The sequence below is a fragment of the Dermacentor albipictus genome, chromosome 3 (genome assembly GCF_038994185.2).
Source record: "Dermacentor albipictus isolate Rhodes 1998 colony chromosome 3, USDA_Dalb.pri_finalv2, whole genome shotgun sequence".
In the NCBI taxonomy this organism is placed as follows: Eukaryota; Metazoa; Arthropoda; class Arachnida; order Ixodida; family Ixodidae; genus Dermacentor; species Dermacentor albipictus.
Window position 1 is genome coordinate 68,784,812 of NC_091823.1, and position 18,572 is coordinate 68,803,383.

The window sequence follows — 18,572 nt, forward strand, 5'->3', positions numbered from 1 at the left end:
CAGATGGGTGTGGCCTCCAAGATCTCCCTGGCACAATCACAGAGGTCACGCCCAGGCCTCACCTAGCTGTGTAACTATGCGCAGTGGTCCCACATGTAAATTATCACTTCTATTTCTCTCGTGGAATGCCACATGGGCTGATAGCTGGGCTTGGCCTTTCAGATCCCATTGGTAATGCGAGATTGCAATGGCACAGCATTGAAGAGTCTTTTGTTTTCTTAACACTTCATCGCACATGTAATCGTATAGCGGTTCCACAGGCCACAAAGCCGTCTTATTTCCATGTTTGCAATTGTGCACCTCGTTCGGCATATATTGCAATAAAGGGCAATAATAGAATAATGAAGTAACACGTATAATGAAACAATTCAGGCTTCCGCTTCAACTTTGTTATAATGAGGTTCGAGAGTACTACTTAATGGCAGTTAACTTTAAAATTAGAGCTTGATCCATTTCTGGTGTCCGCAGTACTAAAGGCTTCAATAAAGCCTCGTCCTTTTAAGGTTGAATGGCATGGTCGAGATGGAGCCACGTGCATCCAATAGGCATATATGTTGCACCCAAATCATTACTTTTCTTGTGTTGCTTAAAAATCAGCCTTACAGTACAACAGTGGCATGCATCAATTTGGAGTGGGGCGGGGACAATCAATGGGAGTTTTCTCATTATATTTTTTTAAGTTTATTTTTTTACCGCATAAGTACACTGATGTATACAGAGCGGTGGGGATGGCAGGATAAAAGCTGCATAATGGCAGCTTGACTAGTCACACCTACATGTTTGCTGTACATACCTGTGGCAAGGTTAATATATATGTGACTGTTTAGCCAATATCATTAACACAACAGCATTTTACGCTCACACGTAATGTGTTTCAGCACCTATTCACCCTACTCTGGCATTGAAACTTCCACATAATTTGAACTAATGAATTCACATTTTTTTTTTATAACTTCACTGCTGAGAACTATTGTATTTGGCAAAGAGGTGAACTTCAGTGCACTCCACGAGAGCAGCACTCACCTGGACAGCGAAGAGCTTGGAGAGGAGGAAGACACAGAGCCATGCACAGAGTTCTCCGAGTCAGTACGTCTCAAGTTCTGCTGGTTTGTGCCTGGAAGCTGCAGTGTCTTGGGGGGGTTGAATGCAGCCATGTAGTCTGCACGATTGAGTATTGCTGCTGATACCTCTTCCATATGAGCTCCACCTGTGGAAAATGCACAAAGAAAGTAATGAGGACATTAAAGAAAAGTTTCAGTTTTGCCTGAAGTGCAAAGCAGCAGCAATGGCACATTATTATTAGCAGTAGCACGTGCTCTGTTCCACACAGTATCATTTACGGCAGCACACTTTGATGAACAATATGCTCTATAGCACAAACAGCCTCAGCGACAGAAACAACAGCAAAAGAAGCAACAGTGAGAGCTAACACTGGCAGTAAAACTTGCTCTATTCTGCACAGTATCACTTACAGTGGCAGACGAAGAACTTTCTTTCACCTCCTGTCAGAGGAATTGCTTAAAACTTTTAATCTTTTACAGTCTCGTGCACTGTAGCCTCCACTGCAAACAGTGCCACATGAGGCAATGCTGCTCTTAGTCTATGCACTTCAACAAGAGGTTGGCTAGAGCTTCAATTTGGTTCCAGATTTGGTATTGGCTGCAGCGCACTCCTTTTTTCAATACTATATACTACTAAAAAATACATCTATGGCATGTCGACATGATCACTACTTTGGAGCTACAATGACAATGACCTATGGTAATCGTGAAGCAAATGGTCATCGATAGCAGAGCAAAAATATCTCCTAAGCTCCGTTTACCAATTGAGCCTAGTCAGCCAATAGAGCATTATGGATGCGTAGAAGTGGCACTGCCCCAAACACAGCTGGACACTTTCTATAGCAGCTATTGCTATAAAAAGTTTTCTGCGTGTGTTAGGTAGCTTTCTATCATTGCATAATTAATTATGAGGTGCCTTGAAGTGCAAATGACTCAAGGAATTTTCTGTGCACAACGAGAATGGTAACCCTTCTTTCTGCAGAAAGCAAGTGTTCAGTCTCAAGCTAAATATGAAGAAGCCAATAAAAAGAAGCCAATAAAAATCCTTAAATAATTATGGTACATTTTCATCTTAACTGCCACCACTATATAACATGCGGCACCCTCTACCTAACTCACACCACTACTTTCGAACCTTCAGGCTGCGTTATATTTCATGCAAGCTCTTTCAGTATTGCTGAAGAGTTAAATAAGTGGTCAGAATATCAAACACATCCTTCATGAAGTCACTTATTCAGGCCCACCACATTCTCAATACAGAAGCTCTACTTATAACAAAGAAGAAAAAAAGCACACACTGATGCTTCTGCATTCAACGTCTAACAGAAAACTGCATCTCAAGCTGTTGATAGTTTGAGGCTTAAAGGGGCCCTGAACCACTTTTTATTGAAGTGGAAAAAGGCATTTGAAGTGAAAATAGGTTATTGCTGAAGTACTTTGCTGCAAAAAGTACTCCAATGCGTTCAGCAGAAGCAGAGTTATTGGCAATCAAACACGGCCTCTGCGGTGCTTCCCCTTCAATGCCTAGCACTGCAAAGGCTATGGCAGAGCGGGGCGTGCCCACAATGCTCCACCTTCTAAGTGTCACCATTGCGCAAAGTACAAATTTCATTTTGGATGTTAAAGTAGATGCTACGACTTCCGATTTTGGTGCCTATGATGCTCTAAATGTAAACCAAATGCAGTCGTTCTCAACGGGCCGCAGTGCGTTTAGCCAGTAGACTCGTGGCAGCACCCCTCGACGGCCGTGGTATCTACGCTACGTAGCAGACCGCAGCTACCAATAGCAGCGGCATATGGGAATCCACTTTATTTTGAAATAAAGCGTCCAGAGGAGAATGAGGAGCAGGCTTCTGTTGAAATACAAAACGTTTGAGAGAAAGGCGACTTCGTGCTTCACTTGCGATGGAGATCGCAAGTGAAGTACGCAGTACGTGGAGACATACCGCGTATGACAGCAAAACTTGTTTGAGATGATTCCAGCAGCATATGCTACTCACGGACTATGTTATTTCACCAAGGTCGAGGAGTGGTTCAGGGCCCCTTTAAGCTCTGCCACACGCTTTTCAGACACAAAAGGAAGATACTTAGCAATTGTAAAGTTTGGGAAACACTGTGGGGATGCGCGACCCTCGCGCCTCCCCTGATGTTTTTCCCGCATAGCGCGTCTTCCGTAGTGCGGCTTCGCCGCGCACGCGGCGTTGGAGTGGTACAAGCGTGGTGCGAGAGATGGCGCGAGCGTCGCGCCGCTGCGAGGTTACTTGGGCGCCGAAAGGAAGGCGCTTGCTCTCTTGGGTTCCAGACAGCCAGCGGGACAGACGTGCCGCACGTGCAGCAACGCTTTTCCCCGGCGGGTCGCCGAACAGCGCGGACGTTCCGCGCGCGCGGCGACCGATGCATATGCGAGACCGCCTCGCGTGGCCGGCTTCGAACGCGCCACGATTCGCGTGACTATACACGCGAACGACCAGGCGTTGGGATCCAGCATGGGGCGAACATATTCGCTCGCGAGGACGCGGTGAGTCGGACTTCTAAATTTGTCGCGCGCCCATCGGCATGTTTTGTGAATAGCAACTCGGCTAGCAGGCATTGATGTATGAAAGGTGCAATAAATGCCCTTGTGATTGTTTGCACTGCTGTGTTGTCGTTCCTTTGTCCCAAGAGTACGGTGTGAGATATCCCACATCAGACCCCACATCTGGCTGCCCAACGTGGGACTCTTGGGGCATCGGACGATAATTTTAACAGTGTTGCTTCGTTCGAGGCCTTTGTTTGAACCGAAGCGTAGGCCTAGCGTGAATTTTGATCGCTAGCGTCGGCGGCATGCTTTCTTGAGCGAGGTGATGGTGGCTGTAGTGTGTTTGAACATGTCAACATGCTAAGCCTTTTCGCAAGTGTTTGTTTTTAATGGCATTCGTTGGTACGAGAGCCACGTGGTCTGCATCCTGGGAGAGCGAGGCTGAGCGCCCGCGAAGCAGTGGCAAGCCTGAAGCGAGTGAGTACGGAAGCCTCGTGGGTGGTCCGAATTTCTTATGTAAATAGCTTCTTCTATCTCTTTGACTCGGATGAAGTCGTGTCTTTGGGAGCCGGGTGGCCGCGGGCCACGGGTGCCACGACGGGCTGACTGGTATTGCGGCCTGGCACCGGGCGCTCCGACACCGTCTGGGACGGTGGGCGCCGTCAACTCGGATGCTGTGTGCACCGAGCGGAGTAGGACCACCTCACAGAGCTGACGTCTCCTCGCGGCTGCCTGTTTTGCGCCCATCTTGGGTGTTGTTTTTGGATGCCGGTTGTTGTCAGGGTAGCGACGCTTTAGGCATAAGGCTTTACGAAGCTGCCTGTCGCACGTGGAGGGACACAACCTGGTGGACCGTGGCGTTGAGGTGTTGCAATTTGCTTCCCTCATTCTATTTCGCCTCGCACGAATTGAAATTACTCGTTCGACTCAAGGAAGCGAGCTTCGTTCACGTGAACTTAGCATCTGAGTAGCTGCCCGATCTTTTGCTAGCCGAGTTGAACATCGTACCACGTGGGCGATGCGCATGCAGAATTCCTCTCCCTTGCACTACTTTAGTGTTTGCCGAGTGTGTTGAGTTTACGCAGCGCGATTGGAGTCACCCCTGGTTTGCCGTCACCTGCACATCGTCTGCGCTGCTGCCCCGGACTACGATCGAGCCACCCCGGGCAATGGTGATGCTGTGGCCAGTTCGGCGCGGCGACTTCGGCGGCCTCCTGCATCCAGCTCACAACCCTCGGCGGCGGACAAAAGAGCCGGCGGTCACCGACAGCTACGGCGGCTCTTCCCAGCAGGGCGCGTCGGCGCGAGCGACGCTTGCTCGTACCGACTACTGCGTCGTCGTCTCCGGAGTCCTGGCCTGGGATTGTGCCGTGGAGGCTGCAAAGCTGCTACTGTGACCGGCGGACGCCAGCGGTGCACCTAGGGACAATGTCGGCTCGCATGCTATGGACAGCGTGTGGACATTTCCTCAGCGCGACCACTGTTGCATGTATCACGCTGTTCGCGAAGCACGGGTTAATGTTAGACCGTGTCACGTTTCGCCGGAATAAGAAGTGATTTAAGGTTGGGGCGATGTGGGGATGCGCAACCCTCGCGCCTCCCCTGATGTTTTTCCCACATAGCACGTCTCCTGTAGTGCGGCTTCGCCGCGCACGCGGCGTCGGAGTGGTACAAGCGTGGTGCGAGAGATGGCGCGAGCGTCGCGCCGCTGCGAGGTTACTTGGGCGCCGAAAGGAAGGCGCTTGCTCTCTTGGGTTCCAGACAGCCAGCGGGACAGACGTGCTGCACGTGCAGCAACGCTCTTCCCCGGCGGATCGCCGAACAGCGCGGACGTTCCGCGCGCGCGGCGACCGATGCATCTGCGAGACCGCCTCGCGTGGCCGGCTTCGAACGCGCCACGATTCGCGTGACTATACACGCGAACGACCAGGCGTTGGGATCCAGCATGGGGCGAACATATTCGCTCGCGAGGACGCGGTGAGTCGGACTTCTAGATTTGTTGCGCGCCCATCGGCATGTTTTGTGGATAGCAACTCGGCTAGCAGGCATTGATGTATGAAAGGTGCAATAAATGCCCTTGTGATTGTTTGCACTACTGTGTTGTCGTTCCTTTGTCCCAAGAGTACGGTGTGAGATATCCCACATCAGACCCCACAACACTTATAAGACATTTGATTTTGATACTAAAGTTCGTCCCAAAATACTGCCCTGGTGTCATTGACATTATCACGACATTATGACACACAGAAAAATTTGCTGCTGATCTTGTGCAGTGGTGAGGCTAGGCACAATGCCATTGCTCATAAGAGATTAGACAATGGCACTGCATGCGTGTCTTCTGGCTGCGCTCGCATGTGGCTACTGCAGCAATTGCAAAAAAAAGAGCAAGCCAATGTATTGTGACATTGTGAAACAATCAACCTCTAGGGTACTGAAACCGTAACTGGTTCATAGAAACAAGTATTGTACCAAATTATTTAGGGCACTCCGATGCTTTCCAATACTTTTCTTTAGGGTTTAGAGAGCTTGGACGTTCATTTATAGCAAAAAAATTGACAGTTTTAAATTTTATGCCAGTTACTTGATTAAAATTTTTAGCACTTGTAGAAGCCACTCAAACAGGGTCAGAGAGCTATATGTAAAAATGAGGCAGCATAGCTAGTGTAAACGGGAAGGAAAAGGACCAAAGTGTCACTCACCAAAGTGATCCCCATTGAATTCCACCATATCACAGACAAAGTCGCTTAAGGAAGAGTAGGAGGAGCTCGTGCTGCTGGCATCATCACTTTCGCTGCCACTTTCACCTGAAAATTGAGAACAATGATTTTCTGACACAAGATTTTAAAGCCTACACCTATGCAGAGAAGTTGATCAATACAATTATCAAAGTAAATAAAGGCGAAAGAAAAAGCATACAAGACAAAGTTTAACCTCAATGTGACAAAGTTTACAATCTATCGGAATAGTCCACTAATAACTTTTTCTTACTCTCCTAAAAGCCAACACACTGTTTCTCTCATCTTAGCTAAGAAATTTTGCATGGCAGTTTAAGCTCAGTAAAAGACTTCATGCATTGGATCTATGTTTTCGTGCTGGTTACCATGGTGTTAGCATCGACTTGCACCCTGTCAGCCATACCTTAAACCATGTATATTTAATTGTCCATTAAATTGTAATGGAGGCAGCATACACAGCGTCATGATAAAAAAATTATGGCAGAACTCATGTCACGATGTCTGTCGACGATAATGAGATTAGCATTCGAGCAACGTAGCAACACACCGCATTCCTGAAGTCATGCTTATTCATGCTTCCGTTGCTTCGACTATGTGCGACATACTCCAGTAACGTCCCACTCTGCATATTCATTTGCCAATTCATTTGCCAATCTTTCCATTCATTTGCCCATTCATTTCATTTGCCCATTCATTTGCCAATTTTGTCTATGAGTACGGCGCATGACGACGACTGTATGATGCTGATGCTGTGACCATGACAGAAAGAAAAAGAAGGAACGACATTGATGGAGCAACAGAGACTGTATAACGATGATGGCATGACGAAAATGAGACACTGATTCTTAAATGACGATGGTATAACGACGACGGTATGACAACGATGAAATGACAATGATAGCATGACAACGGTAAGAGGACAATGGGATAACAAAGATGATGTGACAATGACAGTATGACAAGAGTCATATGACGAATCTGGAGCGATGACGATGGCATGACCAGAATGACATGAAGACGACGGTCTGACAACAGATGCATGATAGCGATCGTCTGATGACAGTGCAATGATGATAATGGCATGACAAGGTGGCATTATTACAATTGACTGACCACAGTACGATTACAATAGAATGAGGAAGAACTGATGTTGATGGAAAGCTGAAGGAGGTGTGATGACAATGGCATGACGACAATGGTATGACGACTGAGTGGCAACAATGGCGTGATGACAGTCTGATGATGAAGTTAAAATTATGACAATGGAATGACCATGACAGCATCACAACAGCAGTGGGAGAAGGAACGCACGATGATTGCATGATGACAATGACGTCACGATAATGGTATGATGAGTGTCCGATGACAAAGCTGGAATAATGAAAATGTAGCGACCATGATGGCACCACAACCATGAGCATATACCTAGTGGCCCAAGCTATTAGACAACTTTGGCCACCGGGTTGGAGTAGAAGGCTTGACGATGGCATGGTGAGAGCCTGATAACGAAGATGGAATGATGACAATTGAATGACCATGACAGCATCATGACAGTGGTGTGACAATGAATGCATGATGCATGCATGATGACGATGGCGTGACGAGGGTCGGATGACAAAGTCGGAACGACGATGATGGAATGACCGTGGCGGCATCAAGGCCATGAGCGCTTATCTAGCAGCCCAAGCTGGTAGACAATTTGGGTCACTGGATCAGCCTAAGAGGATGGATGGATGGATGGACAGGCGGACCAACAAATGGGTGGATGGATCGATGGGTGGGTGCATGAGTGGGCGGGCAGGTGGATGGATGGGTAGATGGATAGATACTCAAGACGCCTGAAGCAGGCAAAGAATGCTAATCGCATTAAAGGTGCCCATGCTACTTTAAGGCACAATTCTGGACATTCCACATAATGTATTAGATGTGTCACCACAATTTTCGTATCATGCATATTGCCCCAAGGATTCCTGTGCCCTGACTTCCATTCCACAAGCATGCAAATTCCTGTAAAGCATTCCCCACACAGAAAGAAAATACATTACTTAAGCTATCCATGCAACACACTATCAATATGCATGTCCTGTTATTCAACATACACAAGAAATAGCAGATCCTCCAAGAAAAAAGGGCTTCAGAAAGATTATAAACACTCACCCGTGCTTGTTTCGTCGGCTTGACCTATGGAAGCCATGTCGATGTTGAGCGTGCAATTTTCCGACCACACCTCGAACTGAATGGGTTCTAACTGGTGGCTGTACCACTTTGCCTTATCCCCTATAACGGCAGGGTCAAACACACCTGTGAATGAATCGTAAAGAAAGGCGACTATTAACTGATGCTCCAAGGCCAGGGTGTTAGTATATTAATGTCAATAAAGCCTTGCTTGTGTACACAGCTTTTACAGTCTGCATCAAAAAGTTTACAGACTGCGGGATTTGAGAGAAAGTTGACTATTTCTGCTGTGTGGTATATTTAGATGTTTAGCTTGTACTACTACAGTAAATCCTGGCTATAACAAAGTTGAAAGAGGAGCCAAAATTACTTTGTTATAATGAGGTTTAACTGTATATGCAAACGACATAGCATTACATGGTTTTAGTAACTATGGTTACTCAGAGACTGCTCGGAAATACGTTTTCCTAGGTTCCACAGTCTGTGAACTATTGATATTGACTACATCAGCAGCCACCTGGCAATAAGAGACAACTTTTGTGCCTGTCACATAAACAGCAAACACCATAATATGGGGCTTAACCGTACAAGGTAAATTAATTTGTAGTTCATTATGTTCTGTTTATGAGGCTCGAAACTTTTAGGACAGGTTTGCACATGTTCTAAATTGTTTGCCATGGTTACTGACCTGCTTGGAAAGGGTGGCAGTGACCATAAGTTTATTCAGTCAGGTTACCCCACAAACGACCCACAGAAGCAAAGCAAGCATGATTAGTAGACCATGACTGCGATGTTAGCAAAATTATGAGAAGAATAGTAATGCTAGACAAGACAGACACATTGAAAGGGTAACGACCATGAGCCCTTTTGTATGTCTGCCTTTCTATTTGTGTATCTTGTTTAGCACTAATTCCCCTCAAAAGTTGTGCAAGACCAATTAGACCAACAGTATAGTTCTCCTTTCATTCAATTGTTTCAGCATTCCATATAATAAGTTATTTTATTGCACAGCAAAAGTTGCAAGGCCTGCTTCTACCTAAGTTGTAACGTGATTTTTTTATTACATACCATGCTTCTACAAAGCAAATTGTAAAATCATGACAAATATTCTGGGAAAAATTTCTCTGCGACTTCTCTTTTGTGACAATTACCATATTTACTCAATTCTAATGCCCCCTGGATTGTAACACGCACCTGTTTGCCATGACCGAAAAGAAGAAAAGTCCTTTACAGTACTGTGCACCTCATTACTTCATACAGAAATACAGCTTTCTCTCATTTAGAAAAACAAAGATTTACTACCAATGCACTAAAGTTGCCATAAATAAAAAAAACTTGCACTTTTGCACGAAAGGCGAAGCATCGATTGAAATAGCAAAATAGTAGACAGCTATACGAAACATAAGGATAGTAGTTCTATCAGCCGTATAAGCTTTTAAACATTTGCTGACTAACTAAATTAACAAGCATGGTGTCACACGTGCCCAAGCAAACATTAACACATCTCACTCAGTGACTGGGGAAACCTTTAATCAGAATGCTGGGGTGAGAAAATGCAGTAGGAGGAGCGAGCGAATTGACCTTTGTGCGGCCTCTCACTTCAACATGAACTAAGCGACGAGAACATAGCACGGTGTGCATAGACACGTAAACTGTCTCCATCGCAGATCGTTTTCAAGATGGGCACTGCGCGGCCGTGTCTATGCAGCAGCTGCCAGAGTAGAACACTTGTCCTGTTTGCGCCAGTCCCACGTGCAAGTTTCGAGAACTCCGAACACCCGTCATGTGGCCCGATTTCTGCCTGTCTCCGCACATGTGATCACTTTCCTTTTAATTGTGGCATCATGATGAACACTCGGCGTGTCTTCGCAGTTGGCACTTCCATGCTGATAGAGCAAACACAGAAAACTCGAAGACGGACAGTGGACACACGTACTACAGCACATGGAGGAAGCTACACCAGCTAGGCTCAAAGCGCGCACGAGGCAGCCATCTTGAAATGCTAATCGCGATATGGTAACACAGATTTAGGGTCGTACTCAATTCTAACGTGCACACAATTTTTGGACCTGTGTTATAAGGGAGAAAAGTGCGCGTCAGATTCGAGTAAATACGATACTCTTTTGAACTTAAGCCAAAGAAGAAAAATGTGCCAACCTGTATGTACACGAAGGAAAGCCACATTGGTCGGGCAAAGAGACCACTCAGCATAAAATTCAACAGCCTGAAACAAAACGAAGAAGTTACAGCAATAAAACATTTCCTTTCCTGTGCACACTTGATTTCCTTTTTGTATTGCCAAAGCATCATACAATGGAGCTATGCCTGCACATTAAGAGATCAAAATTTTATGCTTACTCTTAGGTACTTGGAAACAGTGCTGTAACATGGCTGGAGTAGAACTTGATTGACATCTTAAGATTTAAATAAAAATAAGAGCAAGGGCAAGAGTTGTTCCATACTGGTCTTGGACAGCGCAACAACATTCAAACAAGATCCAGCAAACTACAAAGGTTGTTTAAAACTGTTCTAGGCATACTTACAACATGTTAACTAAAAATGGCATAAAGCCGTAGCATTGGTTTGCATTAACCACTCTTGCAGACATGTTGGAATAGACATGCATTCCACTGTTATTGACTCATGCAGCAAAAGGAAGAGAGAACAGGTGTTACAAAAGAATGTTTACTGCTTCTACAGTAGCACATCAACGCAGCGCACACTATTTAATTACCAGTATGCACACTTATCAAATTTTTTACATATGCTTCAATAGTTTTAAAAGTGATTATGGTAGACTTCATACAAATAGCTCTTTATTAAAACTAAGAGGAAAGAATTTAGCCCCCATAGCGGCTTCAGCTATAATTTTACACAATTATGACAGCAGTTCCCAATTATGCTAGACACAAGCAGTCAAACCCCTAGCAGGACCTCTGTACCACCACAGCACAAATGTATGGCCTAGGTGGCAATTTCCCAGCCCACTGTGCATGTAAACACACTGCCCTTTGGGATTTGTGGGAGGATTTCTGACATACTTTTGGCAATGTGAAGCTGTATGAGAAAAACTCTCATTCCCGATTTTCACAACTCTGGCTTGCTGGGGTCTAATACATGTTGTGCTGTTAAGCAGCCCAAAGTCAATTCTTGTCAAACTTAAGTGGCCAGGGAACTTTTGATCGAGGCACAAGATTCGAAATGTGGATCCACCCTCTATAAATATTTAAGGCTACATAAAAGGCATCCTTAAGTCCTCATTCATTCCACCAGATGACAGATGCTAGAGGGCTGATGGGATCAAACTTTCATGACACTGTAGTTCACACAGAGCGTGCAGGGAGCTCAAAGTGTGCCAAGAATAAAGCAACCCACTGGGTCAAACGAAAGGTAGGGCTCACCTGCGTCCTAACAAACTTGCGCAAAAAATGAGACTGCTTTGTACGTGAGTGCAAAAAGGTGTTCACTTGGAAGGCAACAACGGGACGAGGGTAGAGGCGTAGTGTCCGCGTGTGTTCCATAAAGTGTGCGAGAACTCCCACAGAATTGAAGAAGCGCACCTGTATGAGAGGAGGCAGAGCATCAGCAAACTAATTCAAGTTCAAGTTCTTTAATTAATCACATGAAGCTAAGTACACTGGATATGGTATAAAGGTGGGGCCTTATAACTCTCGCGGGAGTTGTAAAGGAGGCTCCTAATGTTATATGCTATTATATAAACACGAGCGTTTGAGAAAAAAAAAAAAAGCAGTGTGTGAGACAGTACAAATATGGTACATACTCACTGAGCAAGTGACGCGAGCATAAAAAAGCAAAGGTTAGTTTTATAGCTGATAAATGGCTCTTGTGCTGTTGGATCTGTTGGTAATTTGTTCCAGAGCTACAATGCAGCATGCGAGAATGTAAATGATTCATAATTAATGCAAGATTTTGGAACAGTTAGCGTTTCGAAGTGACTGATCGTAATGTGTATGTGGTATTATGACAATTAATTTTTACAGGAGGACATATTATAATTTGATGCATGATTTTGTAAAGCAAAATGAGAATGTGGTAATCAATGCAATGTTTCATGGGTAGTAAAATGAGTAATGGGTATGCGTAATGAGTAATGGGTATGCAAATGTGATTCAGTCCGATCTTTTGAGGAAGAAAATAGGTCACAGCACTGTATTTTGTGCTGCAATAATTGGCAATAAAGTGGGGGGTATGCGAGTCTGTATATCATAATAGCATAGATAATATGCGAGTGTATAAAACTGACATAAAGAGTACGGAGCATGTTCAAAAAATGTAACATCGTTTACACAGTATTAGGATTTTCTTATAGATGATTATTATAGTTACATGGATATTTTATGCCACTTTAGTTGTCTGTTGAGGTAGACACCTAAAGATTTCATCTTGTTAACCCTTTGTAAAGGAGAGTTGTTGAAGTTTAATGATTTAGTAATCATTAGTCGGGTGCTTCTTGTAGCAAAAATGATATAGTTACTTTCCTTTCTGTTTGCCAGAAGAGGGTTAGATTGAAGCCAGTTAGCTAGCTTTAGCCAGACATCATTGCTTTTTTTGTAAATATCTGGTTCTGTACCACCTATCAGAAAAATATTGGTATCGTCTGCATATAAAATGCAGTCTGTTGAGAGATAATTGGGTAAATCATTGAGCCAGAAAAAGAAAGGGGCCTAATACAGATTCCTGGGGAATACCACTGTTAGTTATCATTTGGGATGACGACATATTGTTAACCACTATGTACTGCTGCCGGTTTTTCACATGTTCTAATTAGGCTTACTGGTGCTCTCTGAATACCATACTTTTCAAGTTATTTAGTAATATGTCGTGGTTCACACAATTTAAAGCCTTGGTTAGGTCCATGAAGATACCCATGGTTAATAATTTTCTTTCTAAGTTTATTTTCGTTTTTTCCACAGTGTTAATTAATGCTGCCTCAGTGGACTTTCTTTTTATATATCCGTATTGCTCTTTAACATAAACGTTGTGCGCCATGAAAAACTTATCTAGTCAGGCTAGCACTACTTTCTCAAAAACCTTAGAAAATGGAGACAACATGGATGTTGGTTGGTAATTGGACGTATTCATCTTATCCCTTTCTTAAACACTGGTACAACCTTGGAAATTCTTAGTAGCATTGGGAATGACCCTGAAACAAACATTTCGTTAATGAAATATTACGGGGGTTCGTATAAAATAATCAAACAGTGTTTCAGTAGTGATACAGATACCAAGTCTAGACTAGGATTATGTTGTTGACTTCATGAGGGTCAGTAGGCTTATGAAAGAGATAACTTGAAGGGTTAGTTGTTGTGACTGTGTCTGTATGCAAGTTATTTACAATTAAATTATTGGTCATTGTAGTGAGTAAGCGTTGAAGCTTTCAGCAATAATAGAAGGATCACTTACTATCTTGTCATTTACCGAGATTCCACATATACTGTTTGTGTTGGATGTGTTTAGGGCAGTATTTATCACTTTTCATGTAGCTTTTGAGTCACCATGTGCTTGTTTAATTTTAGTGTGAAAATAATTTAGCTTAGAAACCATGATAGGCTTTCAAGTTTTCTGTTGTATGTCCTATACCTGTTTTCTAAAGTGACATTGTGTCATTTTTGCTTTAGTTTCCTATACATGTTATCTTTGTGATGTATTGACTTTAGAACATCGGCTGTTAGCTACGGTTATATCTTTGCATTTCTCCTGGATTCTGTTGAAACACATTCACCTAGTTTTTTACACCTATTAAGTATTTTCATGACCTGTTCACATTTATTGTCAGTTGTGTCTACTGAATACACAGAGTGCCGATTTTCTTTCATTAGGGCATCAAAAATGATGTCATGTTTGCATGTTATACACTTTTGCCGAGTACATAAGTCGCTACTGGATGTGATGGTTGCAAAAAGAGGAAGGTGACCAGTAATGTCAGATGCTAATGTTCCACTTGAAAATCTGGAGTCAGATATGTTTGTGATTATGTGATCCACTGTGCTCTGTCTTGAGTTAGTAATGTGTGTTGGTAATATGATTCATTGTTATAATCCATAGCTTGTTATTAAGTCTGTGTAGTTATAAGTGTCGCTTCGATTAATGTCAATGTTGATATCACCCATTATAATAACCTGAGCAGTATCGCTACCCTTATTATCAAGCCACTTATCTAATTCAGACAAACTCATTTTGTGGTTTTGCAGTGACCTGTAGACGACGCCTACTAATTTGCATTTATGTTTATGAGGTACAAGACTTCTGGCTGCTTTTGGTGGCATTTCGATAATGAGTAATTCGCACTATGTAGATTTAAAAACTATGTCTGTTCTAACTCTGTGTATTTCGTCATTTCATACGTAAAGAGCTACACCCCCATGCACAGTTTCGTTACTTGTAGTGCTTGATGATAAGCTTTGCCTACACGTGAGCTCCAGGTGATAGCCAGGAAGTGGATACGTTCGACATGTGTTTTCAGATAGCCAAGTTTCTGATAAAGCAATGATGTGAAACGTGTGGTGTAGTGTTATGCAAAGGTCAACAAATTCATCGTAATGTTTCTGGAGGCTCCTTATGTTCAGACACAGTAATGATAAATCAGATGAAGTAGATAACTGATTACTAAATTTTCGTGGTTCTAGAAGTTCCCTCAAATCCAAATGTAAAGCAGGAAAGGTGCAGCACATCTGCAGCACTGAATATGGTGCAATTACAAAAATCCCACAAGAAAGTTTCCCATCATAGCCATACAAATACAGTAACCTGGATCCACATACAGTAGCATTTCTCATATCTCACAACTGCAGTTATAAGATACTGAATGCCATTGATTGTAATGGCTAAAAAAGACTATAATGCACAACGGTTTTCATTTGTTCCCTTAAGCTGGGGACCACACTGCATGTGAGTGTGACAAAGTGTGCCAGTTCGGTGAGCTTCCCAACCTATCTATCTCTCAAGTTTCCGCCATATTTTAGCCCTGTTCATTCTTTTCTTCAGGCACAGCTTACAAAGTGTTCATGTGCAGAAATGCCAGCACCATATACTGAAGCCGAGCTCCAACAATGCAACAATGAAGAGAGTGCAGCAAGGAGCAAGTCTGTGCAGTTTCTTTGTGGCTACTCTGTAGAGCAGCTACTTACCATGGCTATTCGCGTGGCCACGTCCACAGAGTCAACGTCGTTGCCATAAATGAAAGGGTTGAACCCGGAGAGAGGTGCAGGTGCATCAGGCTTGTCTGCAGGGGCGCCCCCTATTGAAGGCCTCGGTGGTGGGACCCGGTCGAGATTCTTGATCGGCTGTGGATTGATGCTCATGGAGGCAAGCGCCTAGAAAATAAACGGGGTTGGGTTGTATACACACTTGGAATTTTCATTCTTTATTATACCATAAAAACATGCCAAGTCACAATTAACCCATTAAAAATGTCACAATGCACATCAGGAAAAATGAAGGCATGCAGAATTGACCCCTTAGTCCTGTGAAGGCCAGCATTTTGGTCACTTATACACTTCGCCTCCTATCAATGATTTTCAAAATATTGAAACTTCCTCCACCTTCAAATTACTGCAAAGCTGACCTGCTATACAGTAGAATCTCATTGAACGGAACCTCAAGGGACTGGGAGACTGATATGATCAGCAGGAGTTCCATTTATTGAGAGAGATGTGTAGAGGTGTAGCAATATATATCATGCACCCATTTAAACACTGTTAGATATGTTAAGAATAAAGAAGTGAATGCATAAGCCAGTTTTTCCCGTGGTTGGAGCGCAGTAGACGACTTCTGAATTGACTAGCCTTCACTAGTTTTGATTCAGAGGAGGCACTGGTGATGTACTAAAGCAAGAACATCGCTCTTACTGCTCAACTCGGTAGCTGAATTAGCACAAGGTCATGCTGATGGAGTCCAAACTATCGAACGGCGTGCTGAAAGGTGTTCAAAATTTCCGTCCTTTTTATTTCAGCCATCCATGAGGTGCGTGGCTGTGCTGCCAATCTATCTGGACTGCATATTCTGTGCATTAAATATCTAACAAATTTTGCTTGCTTGAGCCTTTGCCACTGCTTTTTAAGGATGGCGTTCTGCGTAGGAGAAAGGTGTCACAAAATATATATCAGATATTGAATTTGAAAAAAAAAAAGATACTTGAGCTTGCTTCTGTTGGTCTGTTTACCGACAGTTTCAAAAATTTTGGTTCCATTTAATGACAGTCTTTTTGCATTATCCAAACACAAAACCAGTTTCACTTTAGCGAGATTCTACCGTATTAAGTGTTCCTGCACTTCAAGTGAACAACCTAGTTAAGCACAAAAAGATTATTTAAGGGTGGATGAAAATTTTTCTCTTTCACATGGGAACCGTGATGTGTTCTCGTCCATCATTTTACATTTATCAGTAATAAAAACAACAAAAGATATTACTCGACTGCACTGATTGCAATACCACACCACGACTCATCACAATTTCATGCATTTCGTGAAATGTGGCTGAAATTTAGCCTTGAAGGACCTCCCAAATTTTGTGCTTCCCAGTACTGCAAAATGTTAGTTTGCCCGTTTTTCAAAGAGAAAAACAGTGCTACTTATAACCAATCTTCCACTCTCAAAAATCATTTTTGTGTGGCAGCCATGACAGGCACCAATGTTTGAAATGAGCACAAGGCTTCAAAATTCTATCCGTCAGCTAATTTTGTAGCAATGCCGAGGTACAGTGACACTTCAGCAAAAGGTTTATTCTATCAATTCAAACTCAAATATCCCTGCCCTCCAAATAAAAATGAATTTTCACTTTCCTAACAGACCACTTCTTGCTCTTTCTTATGACCACTTACATGCCCCAGTAGACTCATCTCCTCTAGTTTGTGCTGCCAAGTCACCTGATCTCTTAACTGTTTACAATGTTCCTGTGAAGCTCTCCGACACCAAAACTCTGCCGAAGGTGAAAGTGCAATATCGCCTGTCACAGAAGCTAGTCAATCTAGATTACATTATCTTATTCTATCACTATGACTTACAACTCTCAATATTCACCACCTGTTGTGGCTCTACCCAGAAATGAGGGCTACTCAATAGAAGGTTCCAAGAGCTGCCAAACAATATGCATGAATCAGACAGACATGGATAGGTGTTTGCTCTTCGTCAATTAGTTTGATAAGCTGCTACTGAAATTCCTACATGAGAGAGGCCTCCATGTTTTATCTAAATTCATATCTATGCCATAGGGCAAGCTACATTTAAAAAAAATGAAAGCTTTCATCATGAAATTTTGTCTTCATAGTCTCTTCTAATAAAAATTTGTTTAAAAATATCAACATAGATGCCGACCTGCTTAAGGTGGTAAGAAAGATGGCTGCCCTCAGGGTCGGGCAATGGGGGAAGATCCTCCACACCCGGCGGTTTGAGCACACTGTTGGAATCCAGATCGACAAGCCAGACATCATCCGGGAGACAGAAGGACCGCTTAAGCTTGAAGAATGTGGCTGGTACACCAATAATGTATGGTGTTGGGGCCAGTAAGAGCTGGAGGAATTGAGAAAGACAGCAATAAGTTCCCTCAACAACAGCACAAGGAGGGCACACATTTGTAATGCTTTGCAGGATTGCCAAATCAGACTTACCTTTAAGGCAATAAAGTTACTTTCTTTCTCACTATACAATAGCTGTTGCCAACTGTTACTTCATTAGAAATTACAGTTTCACTTCCAATGACCTGCTCTAAGGGTGTGTGGTTACAGAGACTTGGGAGAAAAAAATAAGGGTGCTAGAGAAAAGTACAGAAATTTTAAGTGTATCCAGTTTGGTATACATAAATTGGGCATTCAAGACGAATATCACACATTTTATTGTTAAAGTCTCAGGCAATGCCCATAGACAGACAGCTCATGAGACAATAGAATAACAGACTCCCCATACTGACCATTTGTGCGGAACCAAACACAAAGCACAATGAAAGGGAAAGGAGGTGAAGGCCCTAAGCGGTCACCTGACCCACAATTCTAGCTTACGTATTTATATGTCATATGCAATGTATTACATGTACTTTGATAATAAAATCTTGAATCTTGAACCTGGTCTC

At 43.3% G+C, this 18,572-nt stretch overlaps 1 protein-coding gene across 4 annotated transcripts in view; it reads right to left on the bottom strand.

Annotated features, from left to right (window-relative positions):
• Positions 1 to 18,572, bottom strand: part of Rab3-GEF (Rab3 GDP-GTP exchange factor) — a 127,215-nt gene that overhangs the window by 81,184 nt on the left and 27,459 nt on the right. For all 4 annotated transcript variants that reach the window (XM_065452746.1, XM_065452747.1, XM_065452744.1 and 1 more), the window contains exons 6-12: positions 17,822 to 18,016; positions 15,638 to 15,823; positions 11,891 to 12,049; positions 10,647 to 10,713; positions 8,472 to 8,615; positions 6,279 to 6,383; positions 1,024 to 1,207 (exon numbers count right to left, since the gene is read on the bottom strand). In XM_065452746.1, the coding sequence (XP_065308818.1) occupies positions 1,024 to 1,207; positions 6,279 to 6,383; positions 8,472 to 8,615; positions 10,647 to 10,713; positions 11,891 to 12,049; positions 15,638 to 15,823; positions 17,822 to 18,016 (1,040 nt within the window). The remainder of the gene's footprint in view (positions 1 to 1,023; positions 1,208 to 6,278; positions 6,384 to 8,471; positions 8,616 to 10,646; positions 10,714 to 11,890; positions 12,050 to 15,637; positions 15,824 to 17,821; positions 18,017 to 18,572) is intronic.